Here is a 23,372-nt window from a genome sequence, read left to right as displayed (position 1 = left end):
ACTCACATGCACGGCAAAGGGCTGTCTGAGGGTTTGCTAGCAAACCCGAGTCAGGGTGCTGCAGATCCTGACCTTGCACAGCTCCATCTGGGTCTGTGAGGAAACCCAACCAGCCAGCTTCACATCCCACAGCAGCCTACTTGTAGGCTCCCTCTCTGTAGAATGGATAAGCTTACTCAGAATACAGACAGAAGGCTTTTCTCCCCATGTGCTAAAATGTAATGTTAAAAATAATAAATTGTCATTCAGGTGCTGATCCAGACACAGCCTCACCCACTGTAAGGATGCCTTTTCCAGGAAGCCTCTATTAAGATGGAGGGACCTCAATACCATACGCATAAGCTTCGTCTGACAAGAACAGCTTGAAACTAATACCTGCAGTGAAATTTGTACTGAAACATCACAAAAAGCTATATATGGGCCCAAACTGAGGACAATATGCACTTTGCTGTGGAAATACTTGGTAAAGGAAACAACAACAGAACAATTATATTCATAGAATCGATAATAAGAAATACTGTTTTCTCCCTTCCTACCAGTTTCTCTATGGATTTCTGACAAAGACAACAGCAAAGCTGCACCTTAAATGATGCTTTGTGTTATTGCCCTTTTTGTAATTTTGTTCACCCCAGAGGTACTGAAAATTGCACCAGAAAGAGTCATCGAATCAGTGTCTGTAGCAGAGACTGCCAGGATATGAGAGGCTAGAGGCAAGGTCTAATAGAAAGAATGAATTTCATGTTTTTCAGTGTCTGTCAGCAGTGGTTTTGGGCTTAATATTTTACCTTACCTGCTGTTTGCCGTGCTGTAATTCAACCAGGAACTCTCTAACAAGATAACCTGAGCGCACTTTTCACAATGTAGAAATTCAGGTGTTGAAGATACAGTCCCTTTCTATAACTTCCTCTCTATTAAATCTCTTGAATTTATGTATCATTTTCTACCTAAAATCCTGAAAGCAATCTTCAGAGTTAGGAGACAGGGAGCAAGTCCCATTTGAATCAACGTTCAGAACTGCAGATTGTGCTCCCAGTATTATTTAAAACATTTGCAAATTTAAAAAAAAAATATATTTTTAAACACAAGCTTCACTACTGTAGCCTCTAAAGAAGTTCTGGACATCAGGTATTGTGTTCAGAGCAACGCTATGTTTTAACAGACTTTCTCCTAGTGTGACCTTCCTTGTCTGAACATCACAGACCCCGTGAGCTCTGAAAGCTGATCCCAGCCCCAGTGCAGTCAGCCACAGTTCGTGGTGTGACCTCAGAAGCCAAGGGAAACTGGCCATTCATTAGTACATTCCTACTGTGAGTGCTCGGCAAGTCCTTCCAAAATCTGCAGGCGGAAACTACATGAAAACTCTTGATGAGCTTTCAGATAGATGCAAAAGCCTGACAACCACATGTGGCTGGAACAATCACAACTCCATTTGGACAAGATGTCAATGAAACAAAATCAGACAGCACTTTACAGACTGAGCTGGGAGGCGCAGTCAATACCAAAAGAAAAAACTCCTCCAAAACATGGTCTTTGACAAAAAATGAGGAGTATATACATTTTATGATTAATATTAAAGAATCTTTAGGATAAAGGTAGGGTCCATTTTAAAACAAAACTGTTTACTTAAGAGATTTCAATTTTGAAACATAAGACAGGTATCATTCTTTAAAGTCGTGCCCACAATCCGTCCCTTCAATCAGTCTTGAGGGAAGGGAAAACCAAAACCAACCACATAACATCGCCTATATTTCAACTACTGGTTTTGTACCTCTCGACAAATACCATTTGCAGTTAGGATACCTGAGAAAAATACATCAGATAAGACATGTTACTTTTTAATATCTACTTAATTCAAAAAGAAAGAATTACTATCCACTGGAGGCTTTTTTTTCAACAAACAGAAGAACCAGTAAAAAAGCAACGCAATGCATGAAAAGATCACAAATAGCAAGTCAAGCAGGAATACTTCTGACTTCCAAATGAAAAGCAAGGAACTGCCTGATTTGATTACTGGTGTGCATATGCAGTTGTGAAGAATGAATAATGGAGCTGAAAAACTATATGCTTCTGGAAGAACTATGAGCTATGCTTAGTGGGAAATATCAACACTGGTGTTATATAATATACATGGCAGAAAAGAAGTCTTTTTAAAGAATTGAGCACAAGAGTCAATAATCTTTTTAAGTGACTGATTTTCAAAAAGCTTGCCAACAACCATTTTTAAGAATACAATTCCATATTTCCTGACTCAGATTCCTCCATGGATTTTGAAACTGAAGTAATCAGAAAAGCAAGCAAAGTCCTTTTACATATTTTCTCACAGTCATGTTTTCTTTTGCAAACACCATATGAAGTAAACAATAATAAGCAAAGATTGTCCTCACTGTAACTATACATGAGCATCTTTTAGACAGGCAGTAACTAATCCTTGCTTAAACCAAACTGAAAGAGTATACCTTCCAGCATATTGTTTAAATTCTTCAGATATATGGAAGATTCCAAAAGAGAAAATATTTCTAGTTATGTGTTTACTCTTGATTTTTGTCATTAAAAACTGGTTTCCATTTGTAGTGCATTTTAAGAAGTCATTCATTTTCCACTTAGGGACAGCAATCAGCTTTAATGTAGAATTCTATGCAGGAAGGAAGCAAAAAGGAAATGAATCCCTTCTTGTTTCATTAATTACCAGACTACATGCATTTATTTTAAAGGTAGGGAGGATCTGTATAGCTGCCAACTCCATGCTTTCAAGCTCTGAGATCTTTGTTTCCTGAGTAGCTTGAATAAAACTCAAGTGTTACATTCTTGGTAGAAGACTAATCATTTTCTGAAGCAGAGTGAAAGGAAACCTTATAGGATAAACCATGAACTTTAATAGAACATGGTGTCCCACACAAATGCCCCCACCCGCCTGAGGCTGAACATGCTGCTCCAGTGATTCTGCAAGCCAGCACTGGCCAGCGATGCAGAGAGCTCCCTCACCCCCAGCCTGCAACCTCCCCTATGCTATGCACCCCAACTCTTCTGCGGCTTCAGAGCCAGGGCGTACAAATTCAGTGAGCTACTCTGCATAAAGCATGCGATGAAAGGTGAAAACTATTTTATCTCCTCCCCCCCTCCCCCCCAGCATTCTGGCCCCATGGGACCATGTAACAAAGTGTGTATGCGTGCATGCGCAAGACAAATCAAACTGAGTAATTTTGGTAAGAACATACAATTTCTACAATGTTCCTTTTCAGGAAGAGGTGACCTTGTCATACATTTTCAAGCATCGAAGTTTCCTGAAATAAACTCCTGAAATTCAGGTACCTCTATCAGAAGTGTGCGTTATGGACAACGAAACTCTAGAAATTCATTTCAACATTCCAGTACTCATTTTCAGGACAACACAAATCTAAGCAAAGGAGATTCAAGCCCTTTCTGGTGTTAAATGGCTTAAAAATCTTGCACTAGAGAGTTTAGCAAGGCTATGCTTTTAGCCTTAACTGATTCTATCTTGTTATTTTATGTTAAACCACTGATGACAAGCCCACAGATTCTTCAGCAGTTATAGCCAAATTAAAACCTTCTGCTGTACTTTACTATTTTAAAGCAAGTCCATTGTGTGCAGAGGGAGTAGAAAGTACAAGGGAGGAAGGCGTTTATAAACCACATCATAGAACTTCAGTCATAAAGGCACAAACAACCAAAACAAATACTCCAGTCAGTACCAAATACACAAATGCCTTTAAAGAGAGATTTGCTGTCATGTAAGCTTACTCGCCTGTCTACTAATCTCGCCACTACAAAGAGCTATTATCTAAATGCATACAAGTAATATTCTTTCGGATTTCTACCAACATCTCAGTACATTACTTTCATTCAAGGTGAAAAATTTGAGGTGGAAATTGTATTCTCTTCTGTATATTTTAAGAAATGCAAGACCAAAACAAACCTGGTAAAGCAGGAGAGAGTTCGTTATATCCTCCAAATGAAGCATTCCGGACAAGCTTTCGGCCATCAGCTCTTGGAGAAAACACAGATGAAATCCCAGCACATGAGGAAAACCTACGTCGCACTGGACCCTCTTCCTTCATGAGTTAAGGTGTTTGTGTAAGGATTATTGTTCTCTGTGAAAGCTGGTTAGCATTAGCTGCTTGGAACAAGAGTGTTGCAGTAACAGCCTTTTACCTCACATTCTGATGAGTAAGATACAAAAGGAAAAAAAAAAAAAAAGAAACAAACGAAGGGCACAGGTGAAAAATGCAGTGAAGAGACAGAGGCTGCCAAATCAGCAGCAAGCCAAGCAACACTATACTCCTCTAATCAAACCCATTAGGACGCTTAAAGCAGAATAGCTTTGCTTCAGCTCCTCTCTTCCACAAACACCACATATCATTTTTTACATCTCAGTTTTGGTCCTACTCATCTCTGCTTCCTAAGCACACAAAGATGGTGCTTATTTAGATTTAAGAATTCATTACATCAATTCTTTTTCCCATTAGTCTTTCAAGTCTCAATTTTATATTGCACAAAGCACAACTCATGAGCTATTCGGCTTCCCTATTTGATATTGTGGTACGCTATGGGAATCTGAAAAGGGAGCCAATGTTTTGCGTTATGCAGCCACGTTGAATGTTCTTGATTAGGTACTTACCTAGTCAGTTTTCATCAACTGATTGCTGTGGCTTCTGCATCTTCATTTCTTATTTTATTTAAACAGTGAGCTATGGCTTTTTCTTCTCTAAGACTTGACCATATTTATATATACAGATCAGCCTGACTCCTGGAGGAGCTGGACAAAATAAGCTCCACAAAAAGGTTTTTTTTTTATTATTAATGCCCCAAATACTTCATGCAATGAATAAAACACTTAGATGAACCAACTTAAATTTTAAACATTAAAAAACCCAGTAAATTGTGCTTCAAGACTAGAAATCAGCTGATCCAAACTGCTTTTACTTATAACTACCAGAATAAAGTCAAATAAGCTCTCCCTAACCTTCTTCATCCACTGCTTGTTATCCTCCATCGGCTGCTTCTTTGCCCTGATGACTGGCATGCATGGCCACTCTCTTCCATGTGTGGAAATTCCTTCCTGTCTGGTGCTTCTCTGCTGATCCCATTTTCCCCACCACACCCTGTTTCTTACAAAATACATTTTGAAACCTACTCTGTTTGCTGGAATGCAGAAAAATAAGACACGAAGAATTTGCTTGAAAATAAGAACTTGCGTTGTCCCTTACTCCATATCAGAGGTCTCCTCTTCTTACGAAGTGAAACACATCCCACAAATCAATGATAGCGTGAATTTGATTAATCCTTAAATAATACCGTTTACTCCAGCTGCTTATGCAAAGAAGTGTATTTACTATTTGTGGCTCTGTAATTTCAGTTCACATTGGCTCAAGGATAATACAGTACACTGAAGTATTTTATAACACCTATGAAAGGTTTTAACTGTGCAGAGTGTATGTGCATTAGTACCTATAGATATATACACTAAGACACATACAGAAAACACCGAAAATAATTTTTCTGATTATGAAACACAGTAGCTTCCAGGATCCTATGAATCACTAGAATTTCTTCATGCCCCTTAACAGACTAATGTCCCAATACATGCCAAGGAAAAAAGATGTAACTGAAAAAAACAATTATGAGCCATCAATAGAAACTATTATATGTGATATGTAATGTTCACTTCTTTTGTACAAGAAGTGAAAAACTGTATTCACTTGGGCACAGGGAGGAGGAGAAACTGGATGAGCATGTCTTGTGTTCGGGCCTGCCTCCATTTATCCATTACTGTGTCTCATACTTCCCTTGGCTGAAGCAGTCCTTGTCCAGATGTCCCGGAAGGAACAGAAAGAGCAGCTGAAAAAATTAAGGAGTAGAATGGCGGGGCAGTGAGGAGGAAATACAAGGAGGGAGAACACCACTCTTTTTTTTTTTTTTTTTAAATAAACACAGCTCCACATCACTTCTCCAAATCTATCTTCTTAACTACAAAATGGAGCAAATACCTGGGTTCAAATCTCTCCAGAATATGCATTTTCTTTTTTCTATTTAAAATCAAGAGAAAGCTGCAGTAGAAAAACTCCCCATACACATGGAAGGAACTGTATCCTCTCATTACAGACCTATCTTGCTCAGTTAATGGGTCTGTTATCTCATCTTTCAGAGTCAGGGCTATGACCCCACCCGGGAACACTCTGCTGACACTGGTATCACGATGTTTCCATGTCTTGTACCGGAGCGGCAGGGTCGCACGGACTAACGGGAGGCTCTGCTACCCGCCACCCGCACCGCTTCGTCTGCATCTGCCTCCGGCCGCTCTGCCAGCCGCTTCTGGAGCCACTACTGAGGATGCCTGCCAACCGACCAGGTTCTTCCACAACATAGTCTTCTCTGCCACCTTATGTTCACGTTACTAAAAAGTGGCTAAAGTAGACAGACATCCAGGGGTTTGAGGAAACAACGTAATCCTGAATGTTTTCCCCTTACGTCTCTCCATGCCCTCTCAGGTGCCCTGACACTGTTCATGCAGCCAAACTGTAAACACGAACAGATTAAAAACCTCTTTCTCCTTCCTATGCCCTTTTTTCCATTTAGAAGTGAAATTGAAATCTTTGGGTACATCAAATGAAGAATTTAAATATGGATAATGTTACATTTCCCCTCTCTGAAGCTGTCTCCCAACCAAGGGAACTGTTATCAGGGTATTCTGACTAAGTACCTTCTGCTCTAACTCAACAGCAATATAGGAGAGGCAGGCTCTATGCCTTTTGCCAAAATAAGACTCTGACTCACCACCACAAAGGAGGGGGGAAAGAAAAAAAAATCTCATCTAAGCTTCCTCCTTCATCTCCCTCCCCTCCACCGAGTCATCTTCATATTTCACTTAAATCTGCAGTGGTAAAACAGTTAATTACATGGTTTGGCTGTAAAAAGTCACTAGTTTTCAACAGATTGTGATTTATTATGCCTGCTAATACTCGTATACACATGCTCATTTGCTTCCACTACTTCAAAGCAGTATATGTTGCTAGAGAGACAGCTGACGCACTAAGGCTGTTAGATCAAAAGGAATCTGTAACATTTGATAAAAATAAGCATTATTCTCCATGGTGTGATTCTAAGCTAAAGTTTATTGTAACTCTTGAACACCAGCCTGTGATACTAAATGGGTTTCTGCTCTCCACATAACCAGCACCCAAAGCTCTTAGAAACTCTTTTAATTCCTTGCAATAAATTTGATTCCTGAAGGGACAGAGAGGTACTTTTAAGTAGTTGGAAGTGTTTTTATTTGCATTTTCTGTACATCACAATGGACAGGTGAACTTCACTAGTCACCACATATTAGACAAGAAGAAAAAAAAAAAATCAAATTCTTTTTCTTCTCCCCTCCCTGAAAATAAATGCAGACAGAATAGGTCAATTTACTGATAAAGTCAGAATTGGTATCATTCATTAGGTGACCTTAGACTAACGCCCCAGGAAGCCTTCCATCCTTTTGGTATCAGTTCCCAGGTGCCTTAATAATTGATATACTTAGCAAATGCACTAACGCACAGAGCTTCACATGGTTTCAAAATGCTCACAAATAGAACTACAGCAAAGTTCAGCTGAAGTCAGACATAGCTGAAAACCTTGCATAAACGGGAAAGTATCTGCACTCTAGCCTAAATGCATCAGGTGTGTGCCATAGTGTATCTGTATGTGAAAAAATAAGGTTCCTCATAACAAAAGTTAAAGTACTTCATGAAAGCAGGCACTAGACTATGCCACTGAAAGGGAGAAAAAGTCTCCTGGTTTCTCTGTTTTATTTAATACCTAAATCAGTAGGAATACAAAAAAACCAAACTGAAATATTTAGTTCATCTTCTCGAGGGGAGGGAATTCCATTCTCAATCTGTTGAATATCTCTTTAGAGAAGGAAAACTTTCTGTTGTATACATTTTTCTAAAAGACAGAATGTATTTCTCATATCAGCTACTCAGTCAGGGCTTCTTCAGCGGTAAATGCTGACTGAAAAACAAATCAGAATCCCATGCCTAAGACATTCTTCCAGGATATTGCCTGGGGCAAAACTTAAAACTTAGTATATAGAACAAAGGCAAATAGAAGACGTGCAATATTCCAACAGCGCATGAACACTTTTGACAAAGCCTGGTTTTAGTTTTAAAACATTTCTTCAACTGAAAAAGATTTAGAGCTGAAAAAAACCATAGACTTAACAAAAAAGACCTCTCTGAATTATGCAGGTATGAATTCGAAGCGTGGAAATTGAACTCAAATAAATTATATTCTGAACAGGCCAACTGAGGAATTTTAAATATAATAATCCTTTCTATATAGACTTTAGAAGTTTAAAATAATGAGCACATTATACAAACTGATACTGATTCAATAATACTGAGTGTATATGCAGTGATTTGAAGTAAAAAAAAAGAATTCCTTTTCCCCTTAGAGGTATACAAAGAAAACCCAAAACCCTCTTAAAACCAAACTCCGTAAAAGTTACAGGGAGAAGGAGGAGGGAAAACTGATGGTGTAGCAAAGAATACAGACGCTGTTTAGACTCGCCCTTCAAGTCTGACAGTAATTTGCCCTGACATCTCGACAACACTCGGTTTTCCAATAGCGTTCTCCCCCCAGTCCAACAGAAGAGGTCATAAATAATTCTCCACATGCAGCACACAGTCTTAGTGATACGCAGAAAACAGAAAAAGCAAACTGCTAGACTATCATACCTATAAATGAGTTTTATGCAACACCTGATTTTTGTACATGGACTCTAAGTAAAAATGTTTTTCTACTGAACAGAAAGGGTATTAAAGGTATACTTGCCTTTAGACACCAATATTTGATTCAGAATAAAGACATCTGAACCATGGCGCTACAAGTTGTGTTGGTAGCTTACAGTGGCAAGTTTCTTTCACCAAATATTCTTCTGTACTCTGGTATTTCCAAGTTGAGTGCAGTTTAGCTGAGGAGCAATTCCAGAGGCACGCTTGACAGTGGTTATGAATGAACACCAAGGCTCCCAGTGCCCAGCAACTGTACTTGGCTGCACCTCGTCGCTTGCTAATGCTCCTGCCCAGCTCCTCCCACCCAAAGCAAACAGGCTTGCTCACTGCTCAGGTTTCATCAGTTTTCATCTCAGCCCTTATGAAATTCTCAAGGTCACGGTTCAGTTTCAAGTAGGCCAGCTCTGCAGAGATTGTCCTGGAGAAAGACAACTTGCTCGAGAAGTTTCGCTGTAATCAGCCCTGCTGTGCCTTTCAAACCCGGTACTACACTTTCATAAAACTGTAACCCACACAGAAAGGAGCGTATGCAATTTAGCCAAGCCGCAAATACTGGGTGGAGTAGCATTTCAGAAATGGAAAGTTTTAATAAACACACAATGACTTGCAGAGGGGAATATGCCAGAGTGTGCATTACAGTAAGAAAGCAGGAGGTCAAGATAATAGATTCAGGAGACTAACCACACACAGCAAAACTTAAAACATTTCACAATAAATACTGCCTGGTAATACAAGCGAAAACCAGATTATTTAGGCGTCAAACTCCTTCCTTGATCACTGTGACTAGAACATCACTCTCATCCCATCTGAGACAAGCATCACTAAAGCTATTCCAAGTAAGTCGCACAATTTTGCGGAACTGGGGCTTCACGTCCATGAGGTACGCTCTGTCATAAAACTTAGAAGTGACCAGCCGTGTCGCTGGGGTCGGGTCCCTGCAGCACTACAAGAGATATTAATCCAGAACTACGAAAAGAACAACCAGTCCACATGGCTCCTACGTACTGCTGATTAGAAAATACTTCCTCAGCATCAAAAGACAAGTTAAGGCAAATTAAAACACCTCCCAAGACTACAGCAAGACACCAAGACTCTCCAAGTGCAAAGGCTTGCAAGGTTTTAGACAGAACTCCCATGCAGCAGAAGAAAGCAAAAGCATTAACACTTTTCTAAGGCATTAGACACACTTACTCTACAGAGAAGGTGCCTGACTTCAGAAGTAATATTTACTGTTAATATGGAAGTGTTAAAAAATATACTTGTCAGAAAGCCTCAACAAGTCCTCCAGCAGTTTATTCTCCAGTGCCAAGACAGGGAGACATACTTACAGAAAGATAAAGTGAGGTAAAAAAGCATGACATGCTTAGTAATAAGTTACTCTTACTGCGTCAAGATAGAAATTATTTAGCCATTCTTCAGCTCCTCCATTCAAAGGACAGATATAGTGGAGGCAAACAGGAGACTACATGAAGTTACGTCCATGACTAAGTCTGTCTAGGTGTAGGGAGTAAAGTCAAAGGCAACAGGAGAAGAAAACCAAAAAAAATTATCAAAGATTAGATATAACCCAACTACCCAGGAAACAGCTTGATTTGGAACCAGACATATTGGCAAGATTTTACCATCTGCAAGCCAAATACCATTATCAAAAGGAAATACCAACACACTGAAAGTGTTAGTTGAAAGAAAAGCGGGAGCTGGCATTTAAGGAGTGATCAGTATTCTACCAGTGGAGTTGCAGCCTCCCCCATGCTCAGTGCATGCATCTGCTGCAACCACAGGCATGCAGGATTTCTCTCTCCAGCTCCAGTGCAGCACCTCTCTTCTGTGACTTCAGTCTCCTGCACCCACATGAAGGAACAGGCTCTCATGACCTCCTGGCAGAAACTTGGCCAAAGCACTGAAGCCAAGTCACCATCTCAAGAACAGTTGCTAATACTTTGAAAAGGCTTTGAGTTCACTGACACAGGGCTGTATCTTTCCTTTCGCTGGACCACAATAATCCCTCTTTCTCCTAACAGCTGTTAGAAGATGATGTGTGCTATATCTTCAGAGCTTCTTGCGCACTGACCACCAGTGAGCCAGAACAGGGATGACAAGTCAGCAACAACAGGTATTTCTTACCACCCAGACAAACAAAACATGCTGCTGTTGCTGTCAACTGAGCCAAACACCTGAAACAAACATTTTTTTAAAGGCTGCAAGTTGTACAGGTCTACAACAAATCACATTTAACTTGTTAGCTGCCTCAGGTAGACAGCAATGTCCAAGTATTGCATTTTCTTGGTCATTATCATTCCATCATGCTGAAGGCATCTCATCCCTTCAGTAGTTAGTAAGTGTTCTTTAGGACCTAGTGCTTGAAAACACCTATTTTTCACTGTGCCTTCTCTCACATGCAAAAATAGTTAAATTTGTATTTTCTCCCCAAATGCAGCATTCTACAGATTAAAATCATAACATGTCCTTTAGATGTCTACACTGGAGCAAACAGCCTTTCATACAAGCTCAGCACAGCCAAAATTGCCCTTACTCTCCACCAAAAGCAGCTTTCCCCCTCCTGCTTTCTATTCACTGTGATCATCACCGTTACTGGCAGACCTGTAATTCTGCTTCCACTGTCAATCCACCCACCCTGCACCAAAGCCGCTTCTGTATCTCAGTCATGTAACACAGAATACATTATTATCATACTGCAAACTGAATTAACAGCTGCTACTACTACTCCTCCTCCTCTACTGGAAAAGAGGAGCAGATCCTGTTTCTTATCTCAGCTCAAGCTCCTTCTGGGCACACACTTTTGCTGCTTACCTTTACTTGGAGAGCTGACTTAAAAAACCAAAACAAAACAGACAACAGCAAGATGCTGTTAATTTAGCTCAAAGATTTACACTGTTGTAAAATATCTCCTCCTTAATCTTTATCATCCTAACACACTTTTCCCAGATACTACTCACATTTTCAACCCATCTGCATCTCATCAATGCTTTAGATAAAGATAGAAAAAATACTGAGGGCTGACACAGTCAAATTTAGGACCCAGGAAGCTTGTCAGCACATGTCACTGTTCTCCACATGAAAGACAGAAACTAGAGCTCCAAAATGTTAATGCATGTCTCCTGAGTTGCCAGTCTTAAAGTATCAAATGCAATACTGTCAACACAAGCACCACTGCTATTTGTTCCCATTTAAGTACGGATGATGCTCCCATTAGTGCCACCTGCAAATTAAAGTCTTCATACAAAGCTACAAAAACTTAAAATGGCAAAGTCTTTCTATAATGCATGTAGTGAATTTGCATTCTTCATATAGATTTTCACCTCCTCACACTCTTAAAAAATAAATCCAGAGATTATCTCCCAAGCAAATAAACACGTATATAAATTACTACCAAGTAAAAAACTAGAAAAGCATTTCATCATTATAGTTTTGTTACTGTCATGGTTTAACCTGGCAGGCAGCTACACCCCACACCGCCCTTTGACCACTCCCCACCCCCTGCAGTGGGATGGGGGAGAGAATCGGGGGAAAAAAGGGCAGAAAAAAATTAAAATTCACGGGTTGAGATACAGACAGTTCAACAGGACAGAAAAGGAAGGGAAAGTAGCAGCAGTAGTAATAGTAGTAGTAATAATAATAAATACAAAGTAAGTGACACGCAATGCAATTGCTCACCACCTCCTTACCAATGCCCAGCCCGTCCCTGAGCAGCAGTCGTTCCCACCCCCACCCCCAGCCATTTCCCCCAAGTTTATATATTGAGCATGACATCACATGGTGTGGAATATCCCTTTGGCCAGTTTGGGTCAGCTGTCCTGGCTGTGCCCCCTCCCGGCTTCTTGGGCACCCGGCAGAGCACGGGGAGCTCAAAGAGTCCTTGACTAGTGTAAGCGCTGCTTAGCGACAACTAAAACATCCCTGTGTTACCAACTTTATTCTCATCCTAAATCCAAAACACAGCACTGTAACAGCTACTAGGAGGAAAATGAACTCTATTCCAGCTGAAAGGCACACAAAGAACAGCACAAACTTTCATTAAATAAAGCCATAAACAGACAATACGAGTACTGGTGAAAAAAGTGAAGTCAGACTTTTTCAAACATCTTATTACAGAACTTTTAGTATTACTATCTTAGCTAGTTTTCTCTCTTTACCACAAATACAGCTCATTATTTAAGCACCTATGCTCTTTTCATAAAAAGTTTGAAGTAAGTTTTAACAGCATATTTGTAAGTTAGAAAATATTAAAAACTGTCTCCAAGGAGACTTCTGAATTTTTCATAAATTTTAAGTGATCACTATTTCTATGTTAATCCATTTTATCAAACAAATAAAGCGGTATTCCAATGTAAGTCTAAGTTAACAAGATTTACAAAAATCCAATTTACCAGGGATAATTTGTGTAACAACATAAACAGCTTAGATCAGCAAGCAGAATTCTGCTCTACAGCTTTTGAAAATGCAGTCTCAGACTTGATATTTTTCATTTTTAAACTGTAATAACATAGTTTTCTCAATGATTCGTTTCCATCACACTTATGGTAGGTTAAAAAAAGTAAAAACCCCTCGATAAGATCGATAAAAGTTTAGTTGTTTGCCCATTAATGGTTAATAACCTTTGCAGCCATAGAACGCAAACATAGAAAGTGAGGTAAATTAACATTGTTCCATCTATGTGTCAGCTGCTACAACTGAAAGATGTTTTAGCAATCCTAACATCTATATGCACTGAACTTCAAAAAATATGGTCTTGGTGAGTTGGCAGGGCCATGGTACATCACTAGTGCCTAAAAACACACCATCCCACAAACATAAGCAAAGCCTGACAGCAAAAGATACCTCCCCAAGCCTGTTGAAGTTTCCATTAAAAGGCTACTGAATTATTTAGGTCCTATGCCAAGTCGGACAATTTTATATAAAATATTTAGAATAAACCACAGTATGATCATTTAGTATGTTCAAGGCATGGACAAGTAGGAAGCTTTCATTGCCTGGCAGGTAAGGCAAAAAAACCCCCAATGATCTGAACATACAACATACCAGAAGGTAACATTCACATACAATATGCAGCATCGACAAGTTAGAGACAGGACTAACTTGGCAGATGTTATGAAAGGATAATTAAAGACCTCAAAAGTTAGAATTAAAGACTGTATGTGGGGGAAAAAAGCAAAATTTCCTTCAAAAAAATTGATCTTGCAAATTCTTGTCAAATCTTTGTTTGATCATTTCCCACCTTGATTTGGGAAGCAAAGTAATCCATTTGAGTGAGCTGTTGAGTTAGAGTCTAGAAACTGCTTTCTTAAACATGAAGAATGAGCAGTGAGGAAAATCAGTATAAGTTTTCAAGATCAACTCAGTGTGGAGCTGCTCAAGGCCACTTTCACACAGAATTCCTGAGTTACAATGATGAGAAGCTCCCTTGCTGAAGCTTTCTATGCAAGCAAGTCTGACCTCCACACCTTTAACAGCCAGTCTGTAGCCTAAAAGATAAGCTAGTCTTCAGCCTCAGAATAAAGGACAGCACATCTTCAAGAATTTTAAAAACATGTTAAATAAGAAGGTGCAAATTCTTCCTGCAAATATTATGCAGAACAACGATGGTGTAAATAGACTTTTGCTGAACAATCACTAGACAATGCTGCCAGACCAAGCCATACACTACATTCATAAAACAGATCTACACTGGACTCCAAAAATAAGACCCCCATCTCTGGCTCAGGTGACATACTAAGTTCCATCTCACAAGAGTGAAAGGAGAGAGGAAGGAACAAGTCATGTTTTTAAACTAAGAGATCAAGTACAGGAAAATAGGAGCTTTCTGAAATCCAGAGTTATGGTCACATAAATTAAAATCCAGTATTTATACACAGGAGCATTTTAAATCATTAAATACATACCACTTACAACTTCACAATGACACATTACAGCGTTCTCCCTTGGTTCCAAATAGAAAACCAATGGTCCAAAGAGATGTTAAATCTTATCTCCACTCCCTTGTATTAAGACTCAAGTTGTCATCTACCTTTAATCATATTCCTAATACTTATAATTAGGATCTTACTTAAAACACACGCAGAAGACACAAATTCAGCTTGTTCCAGCAGATTTTTCAAGTGATGGGCACTGAGCACGCCTCTCCCTGGACTGCTGCTGGCCAGCCAAAGAATCTGGCACATGTGGTGGTGTTTCCCCGCTAACACCAAAATGCTGGTTGCTCCAAGACCGTCTCTTCACAGGTTTCTTTTAATTCCAGTTCATTTATTTTTAACTACAAGCTCTATACAAAACTGGCTTTGCCACACAAGGTCTTTTATTCAGGCAGCAGGAAACAACTTAGGTAATGGTGACCAAATAGCATCCAACAATATCCAACTGTACAGCAGCAAAAGCCGAGTACCCATGTCACAGCTCCCCTTTATATACATTTAATCAGTTCTTTGTAGACTGTATAATACATTTTTCTGGTTTGATTCTCTTTTATCCTGTGCCTAGCATACTTTTGAATTGTTTATGTCACCCATCTCCTAAGGATGCATTCATGTGCCAATGACTAAAGTTATCTCCATTTAGTTCATAGTAAATGCCTTTAAATACTATATCTAAACATTTCCTATATTTCTGCATATTCTCATCATACTACACTACAGGTATATTGTAAAGATCTTTTTTAATTGGATTTCAGTTACAACAGTCAATCTCAAGTACTCCATCACTTCAGACTCTGTTCTACTTCATATTTTTCAGGCTTGCACAGCCTATCTTTTTCCCTATGTATTAAGTTCACATTTTCACCAGCACTGTCATTTCCCTGTAGGAATAACTACCACAGTAAAAACACGCAACTTCTAAACGTGGGTCAACCACCTCGATAAAAATCGAGCCTACACCTCCCAAGTTGCAGACAGGCTAGAAGTTCATAAGTAAAGACTGCTGAAGCCTAGCCCACATCCTACCTTTTCACTTCTGAAACCGGCTGCAAGTCAAATTCATTAGTTCATGAAACTACAGCCTCATTTCTACTAGCACACCTGGAAGACTAAGTCAGTGATAACTGATGCTAAAAAAGGCACAGATATATTTAACCAGCTTAAAATGACTTACATAAGCCCTGAAATAATCGGAGGGGGGTGGAAAAAATCAGAAGAGGAGGCTTAATATCTGCAAGGAGTTTGATGTAGCACAATCAAGTCTTAGTGCTTTTCAAGCCTATTTTAATGACTTTCCTAGGAGCGAAAGCCCTCAAAAAAGCACAACAGTTTGCCTTTATAAATTAATGGGGATAGCAACATTAAAAGGAAGACTTTACTACAATATTCAAATACACTTATATAACTACAACATTTCCTAGGAGTGAAAGCCCTCAAAAAAGCACAACAGTTTGCCTTTATAAATTAATGGGGATAGCAACATTAAAAGGAAGACTTTACTACAATATTCAAATACACTTATATAACTACAACATTTGCCTAGTAAGGGAGACAACACAGGACATAAAGTGAACAACCAAAAGTTTCTTTAAACATAATAAAAACTCCAAACAACTTATATAGGTATATTCTACAGAAAATAATTCCAGACTAAGTGCAACGGAAGCCAGAGAACATCAAGTGCTGTTCCAGTGAGATAACAGCAGCTTTTAGAAACTAGATCAGAGCTAGCTGTGGGTAGCACTAAAAATACTACCATACTGATTCTTAAAACACAGGAAAAGACTACCAGATTGAACATGGTAACAACTACCTTTGGTTTCAAAGTGTTTTTCATTTTATCTGAATGGTACTGAATGGAAAACCAGGAAAGTAATTCGAAGTTACCTGAGAAACTACCTTTATTACTCTGACAGAATAATATCACTACTTTGACAAGGCAAACTATGGGAGGCTCATAGCAAAAAAAAAAAAAAAAAAAAAAAAAATCTCAGAAACACTACTCCTGACAAGAACTAAAGGAAGCATAGATGACTAGCTTGGCTGCCAAGAGTAAAAGGCGAGAGAATATTAATAAAAGCCTGAAGTTTTCATTAAGGACTCCACACACCATAACAAAACATGTCTACTGATATCCCAGGCAATAGGACAAGACAAGCAGTTTCAAATGCAAATAAACGCAGGGAGAACAACTATGGCTTGTTTTGTGGTTGTTTTGATTTGGTTTTTTTTTTTTTTAAATAGACTATCAACACATCAGGTCTACTGACAAGTTTTACTTTGCATCCCATCAGTTCACATGGATCCACTGAGAGTTTGTTTTCAACACATTTAGCAAGGCAGAGGGACTGTTTGAAAGCTGACAAAAAGTAGTGCTGAGACTTTTTTTTTCCCCCCTGCATTCCTAAAAAGAAGGATCTTTCAGTAGAAGTAATTATTAAAAGATCTTTACACAAAAGTCGCAGGCTTAGGTGGTGTATCATAACACTTCAGCGTAAAGACACAAGTTAAATTGTGAGACATTAACATGACCATAGAATACAGGATTGTGCATCGATAATAATTTACTATCAGGTGGACTGTTCTCTCACAAATCATAACATGCTTTGATGAACTAGTACACCACATAATGCACTTACTTGTCTTTCAGATTAACACACAAGGATACAAAGGATTACATACAATATTTCAATATGCTTTCTTCCTTACCTCTTTATTGTAAAAAGGCAGTGTTTGTGAGCCAACATTTGGAACAGATAATTAATGTCAGCATTTAAGTTCTTTAAAACCTCTGTAAAAAAAAGCTTTGTCTTACCATGACTGTGGGCAGTTCCTGGGCTGAGAGATGGTTGGAGTAACTCTTTGGTTGGAATAAAATAGCCTTCTTTCCCCTGGCGCTGGCTCATTTTTCCTGGAGTTAAAAGCTGTGATTCATCGCTGCTTGTTACCACTGCTGAAATACAAAATGGATGCTCATTCAGTTATGTTATGTGCTTGGGCATACATTTCTATTGACAACTTCACTGCTATTTATGAAACTGGTATTCAAATGCTGTCTTGCAAAATTTGTCATTTTAGGAAATGAGGATTTCAAACAAGAGATTTGCTTTGGAGGGGATGGCAGAAAGCAGCTGACCAGACTGGTCTAAGACATAAGGCAGAGATGAAAACAAAAACTAGGAAGAGGTAGGAAAGGCTGCTACTGAATACAGATACAGCACTGAACTGTTACTTAATTTCTGAAATCCTGCTTTGCCACTCTTGTGATGGTTCTTAGTTTAACTAGCCACAACACAACCAACCTGGGAAACAGCTTGCCAGATCAAGCTGTGCCACCATTCCAGAAAGCTAACATGAACATATGCACGTACATCACAAGAAAAAAAATCTTAGATAACGTATAGACTCTGCCAAGGGAGAGCTTAAAGCAGAATAGTTACTCTCCTTGACCTTCATCAGTCTGAAAGGTTTGTTTGATGTCTTGTAGTTTTGTGTAAGATCACCTGGCCAGCCATCCTGTTTATGGTGTCTGTACATTTCCTTAAGCTGCACAGAACAAAACTGTACCCTTTTGGGTAGTGGAAGAATGGCTGACTCAGTAACACCTCTCCTGTGGGAGCAGATATACTGACAAAAAGAGATGTGAGGGGTAAACAAAAGATGCATACGGAAGAAGAGCCTGCCTAAAAGATTGGAACTTACAATGCAGCTCATTTTAAGAGTTCCCAAGCTTTCCTCAAACAGTTTTAAAAGTTCAGCACAAGATCTAGTCTAAATGAACAAGTTCCACTTTCTGGATGGAATCTGCAAAGCACAGAGGCCCTCCTCGTAGCTACAATGCAAGGATGCCAGGATACTAACCTGCACTATTTTTCTACATCAGATAAGCCCTCTAAAGCTCTGCTCCAGACAAACTATACCCTATGCAGACTGGTGCTCAGGAAAAATACATGAAGAGATAGACAAGGGAGGTAAAGAGCTCATTTTACCAGTTCAGAGTTCAAGTCTAGCAGTGCCAGAAGGCCAATACTTCAAAGTAGTGACCAACTTTGCTCTTCTTGTAGTACTACCAAACTAGCTTTTTATTTTCATGGAGCTACAAATAAGGGGAAAGGCAAGGAGCGGGGGGATTGCTGAAGTCTTGGGAAGGGACTGCACCACAAAAGGTCCAGTATCTGAACTGAAAAATAAAAGGGGAGCCAGAAAACAGCTGCTTTGCAGGCTCACACAAAACAGGTCCCTTCAAGGGGAATGGGTTATACTCATTTGTTCTAAAAATGTCTGAGGTGCACTGAAGTAGCACCAACTTTCAATCAACTGGCTGAAAGCTGCTCTCAAAGAGCCACCAGCCATTTAGCTCCATAGGAATGGGATTTCACAGCCCCTCCTGCAGGTGCCCCCGGTCAGCCCCCCACCGTGGGCAGCGCTCCAGCTCTGCCAGTGGAAGTGGCAACTCCATGGGTGGGAACCTTGCCTGCCGCACCGCCAGCCCTGCCGAAGACCTGCTCTGCAGCGGGAATTGTACTAACAACCCTTCCTCAAGCGACCTGTGCAGAATGCTTGTTTCTGAACGGGCAGTGTGCAGCACCACTACCTCTTTTCTTAACCTTTAATCTTTGGAAATTCCTATTTTTTTTTTTAAGCTTTTGAGATGCAATCATTTCTCAAGCAGTACTGGCCAGTAATTTGGAGTGCAAGCAAGCTCTGCACGCAAGTTTTACCGAAGCATGAACTGAATTCAGCATTGTAACTCAGTAACACCCACAGGGTTACAAGCTCCACGGTCACTATTAAGTTAATGCTCCTTCGTTAGTCTGCAGACTCAATTTGGGTCCTGCAAAGACTGTTAGCAGAGTCAAAAGGCTCCTTTCCTAACAAAGCACAGTTTATGTATCACCTCACAGAGTATCTTGTGGTAAGCACTTTGCACGCCTATGGATTCAAGATGAACTTCTTAAATCAAGTGGGCTTTTGAGAAATTCAGTCTATAAAGCTGAAGGATGATTAGAGGAGAGTTCTAAAATCTCCTTTTCATACAAAGCATCATAAAAGTACTAAACAAATGGAAATAAATTAGTTAAGAACATAAATGGCTATCCACACTGTAGCAACCACTAGGAAGTTGACCCCCTCCTTCAAAATGCTGCATCCTGATGTTCAGACGTCTGCTTTGGGGTGAGGGAGAAGACAAGGCAAGGCAGAACATACCTGTTGCTTTGAGCAGGGGATAGTAAATAAGAATACTAAGAGATCTTCATCCTTTTTCTCTAAAAGACTGACTAATGACCTGAATTTTACAAGTGCCTGTGTAATCACAGCTGTAAAATCAGCAGGACCTTCAGGCAGTTAACAAGCTCTATAAAGATATGCCTTAAGCATCTTAGGGCAGGGGCTCTGGGTCCTTAAAAGACAGAGCTGGAAACAAAGAAAGCTATTACAGTGCAACGGAAAAAGTACTTAGAAAAGAGAGAGGAGGGGAAAAGTTATGCTAGTAACAAACCTGAGTTTTCAAGATGCCATTAAATCAAACACCTAGCACTCAGAAGCAGACCTTTTTAAGAAAGCAGCTCTAATTAGTACATACTAATAGATAACTCAGCAATTTGTAGAGGCTCCTTGGCTGCTGTTTATAGCTTCTGATGGATTGATTTTAGAAACACTATAAAAATGTATGGCACATAGTTAAGTCATCCATTTACTGACAATGTTTGATGGTCCTATAGCTGATTTTGAACTCACCTGAAGCACAGAATTATTTTATCCTGGAATTTCATTACATTCACAGAATAAAACCAACAGTGACACTGAAAGAGAACAATAATCATTTTTTCTAGGGACCTTGCTCCTTATGAAATAAAACTTAGCATGAATGAATAAACGATGTTCCTAGTCAAAGATATTTTTTTAAAATTTGCCCAAAATACTTAACTGAAATTTACAGTTTTGGACTCATGTGCCCCACGTACCCACAGCGTACCTCAAAAACCACACTCAGTTTCTGACTGATCTTCAAAGCACTCACGCTTTCTAGTGAGTTTTGGTGACAAAAATACAAATTTTTTTAAAATGTTCCTGGGGAATGCCTCACCTACAGAAATGATCAGATAGCTGGAGCACCTCTCCTTTGAAGAAAGGTGAGAGAGCTGGGGTCGTTCAGCCTGGAGGAAAGAAGGCTCCAGGGATACCGTATTGCAGCCTTTCAGTGTACCAAGGGGGCTTATAAAAAAGATGGAGAAAGACTTTTTACCGAGGCCTGTAGTAACAGGACAAGGGGCAACAATTTCAAACTGAGAGAAAGTAGATTTAGATTGGACATACGAAAGAAATTTTTTACAATGAGGGTGGTGAGACACTGGAACAGGCTGCCCAAAGAAGTTGTGGATGCCCCATCTCTGGAAACTTTCAATGTTAGGCTGGACAGGGCTTTGAGCAACCTGATCTAATAGAAGATGTCCCTCTGCACTGCAGGAAGGTTGGACTAGAAGATCTTTGAAGGTCCCTTCCAACCCAAACAATTCCAGGATTCTAGTTCTTCTTAGGTTTCACATGCTACCTCCGCAACTTTAAAGATGGATTTGGTAGGCATACGCTCAACATCTCCAACAAGACATACATTAGCATTGCCAACCATTCTTTCTACTCAAAGGCCTCAAAGTGGTGACTAATTTTCAGACGTTCACTCAGGCTTCAGAGCACTCATCCAAGAGAAAAATCTCCATTCATCCCCCCCTTTACCTGGGTGAGTTTAAACCCATACCACCTATCTCCTTGAAGATCAGCAGAGGGTTATTTTAGAGAAGAAACATCACTTAGTAAATATCAAAGCCTCCGCGGAACTCTTTGGAGGGCACATTTCAATACTAATAGAACTATTAGAGTTGATAATCCATACTTTGTTCACATTGGCCATCAGATTACTATATATACATAGTTTGCCAGTAAGATTCACGCATCAGAAGAAACACAAATTGGGGTCTTCACAGCCAATTTATTTCATCAGATAAAGCAATGAAAAGAAAAAAAAAAAACCACCCTGAAGTGGTAGATTCCCAGTTCTTCTGTTTCTATAATGTGCATGTGATAGTGCCTACACTCTTGAAAATAGCACAAGGACATCAGATCTAGGAAAAGGTTTATTATAATTAAATTCCACATTATTTCTGAATGTCTATAATAAGTGATATCAGCTGAGACCATGGCTTCTGCATAGATTTCTCACCAAAACGAAAGAATTTGTGCCTGCATCTTTCCCTTCCCCACATATGCACGTTCCAAATCCCAGGCGAAATTATTCTCCCAATAAATCATGGGCATTAGGCCCATGAACCAATGCCATTAATAAGCCTTTGGCTGTGTGCACGCATACATACACGCACACTTAAATTTTCCTTATTGCCACACCAGATCCAATCCTTACTTGAGAACTGCAGTATATACACCTGTTGATTCCCGAAGATGTAAATTTACTGAAATTAAGTGAACCACATAGCACTATGAACAGACAACCTCAAAAATAAAACTGTTTCTGAACCATTATTTCCAAGTCTTTATTGTCTACACTACAACAACATTTGAAAGTTTCATTTCAGACTGATTTCGATCTTTTTCTCTTCCAGGTAAGTAATTTAAAAGATTTACTTTTTTTCTAGCCATGACTAGGGAAGGCGAAGACTAAACTTTTCCCACTAAAAAAATAAAAGCTAATGTAGAGAAACATTTAGATTAGTAGTATGCCAGGTAGAATCTTTTCCAACAGTAAATTTTCATCGTAGTTCAGCTTCTCAATTACAATACAGAAGAAAACCTAGTTTTGCATATAAGCTGTTGGGCTGAATACTATTATTAACATATGCGCAAACATACTGTAGGAGAGGGGAGTCACTTACTTGATGGTCCATGAGAGTCTCTGTTATCACCATGAGGCTGTGCACACATACAATTGGAGAACGAAGAACAGCAAACAAAAAAATCCAGGCCAGGAAGAAGCAAGTGCACAAAAGCAGCAGCAGCGGGAAAGAAGGACAATGAAAACAGTGTTAGTTCATAACTAAAATACAACATGCACCTCAATACCAAAGGCAAGACCTCAAGAGACTTAGCAGTTCAGAAAGGTTGAAGCAAAAAAACTGACAAACATGCCTAGAGAGAAGCCATTAATAGAAGCCATCATCATATATGGTTAGTAAACAGCAACTGCCCCAACTGCTAATTCTGAGTGGAACCTCTCCATCAGCAATTTAGTGCTCCTATGACTTGATATGCAATATATTTTGAGAGATTTTTAGCCGGAATGTTTTCAGAAGACTAAAGCTCTGAAGAAAGCCGAAATAACACAAAATTTGTTTCTAAAACAGCTCCACTTTCAGACAACTGTTTTGGAAAGACAAAAACTTTTAAGCCATCAGTAATGTGGAAGCACCCACTACCGCCAGATCCAAGCCTAACTGCTTTTGCACACAAACATGAACTTGGAAGCCACAGATTCAGTTCATCGACAAACTTTTAAATGGCTTAGGATACAAGACAGGCAGTGCAGCTTTAAATTTAAGAGGACCTTTTATATCCAAGTATTTCCAAAGAATCAAGTTGTATAAAAAGTTATCTCTGTCCCACTGAATGCATCAAATATCTGCACTACAGGAGAGTAATT

At 39.4% G+C, this 23,372-nt stretch overlaps 1 protein-coding gene across 7 annotated transcripts in view; it reads right to left on the bottom strand.

Moving 5' to 3' along the window:
* Positions 1-23,372, bottom strand: part of OSBPL8 (oxysterol binding protein like 8) — a 94,693-nt gene that overhangs the window by 35,763 nt on the left and 35,558 nt on the right. For 2 of the 7 annotated variants that reach the window (XM_075080760.1, XM_075080759.1), the window contains 2 exons: positions 22,609-22,645; positions 17,538-17,675 (listed from right to left, as the gene is read on the bottom strand). In XM_075080760.1, coding sequence (XP_074936861.1) covers positions 17,538-17,675; positions 22,609-22,645 — 175 coding nt within the window. Of the gene's footprint in view, positions 1-3,934; positions 4,179-4,981; positions 5,428-17,537; positions 17,676-22,608; positions 22,646-23,372 lie in introns of those variants that run through there. The other 5 variants (XM_075080765.1, XM_075080764.1, XM_075080761.1 and 2 more) reach the window with 4 other exon arrangements.

The sequence above is a fragment of the Phalacrocorax aristotelis genome, chromosome 1 (genome assembly GCF_949628215.1).
Source record: "Phalacrocorax aristotelis chromosome 1, bGulAri2.1, whole genome shotgun sequence".
In the NCBI taxonomy this organism is placed as follows: domain Eukaryota; kingdom Metazoa; phylum Chordata; class Aves; order Suliformes; family Phalacrocoracidae; genus Phalacrocorax; species Phalacrocorax aristotelis.
This window is presented reverse-complemented; position numbering and strand designations above follow the sequence as displayed.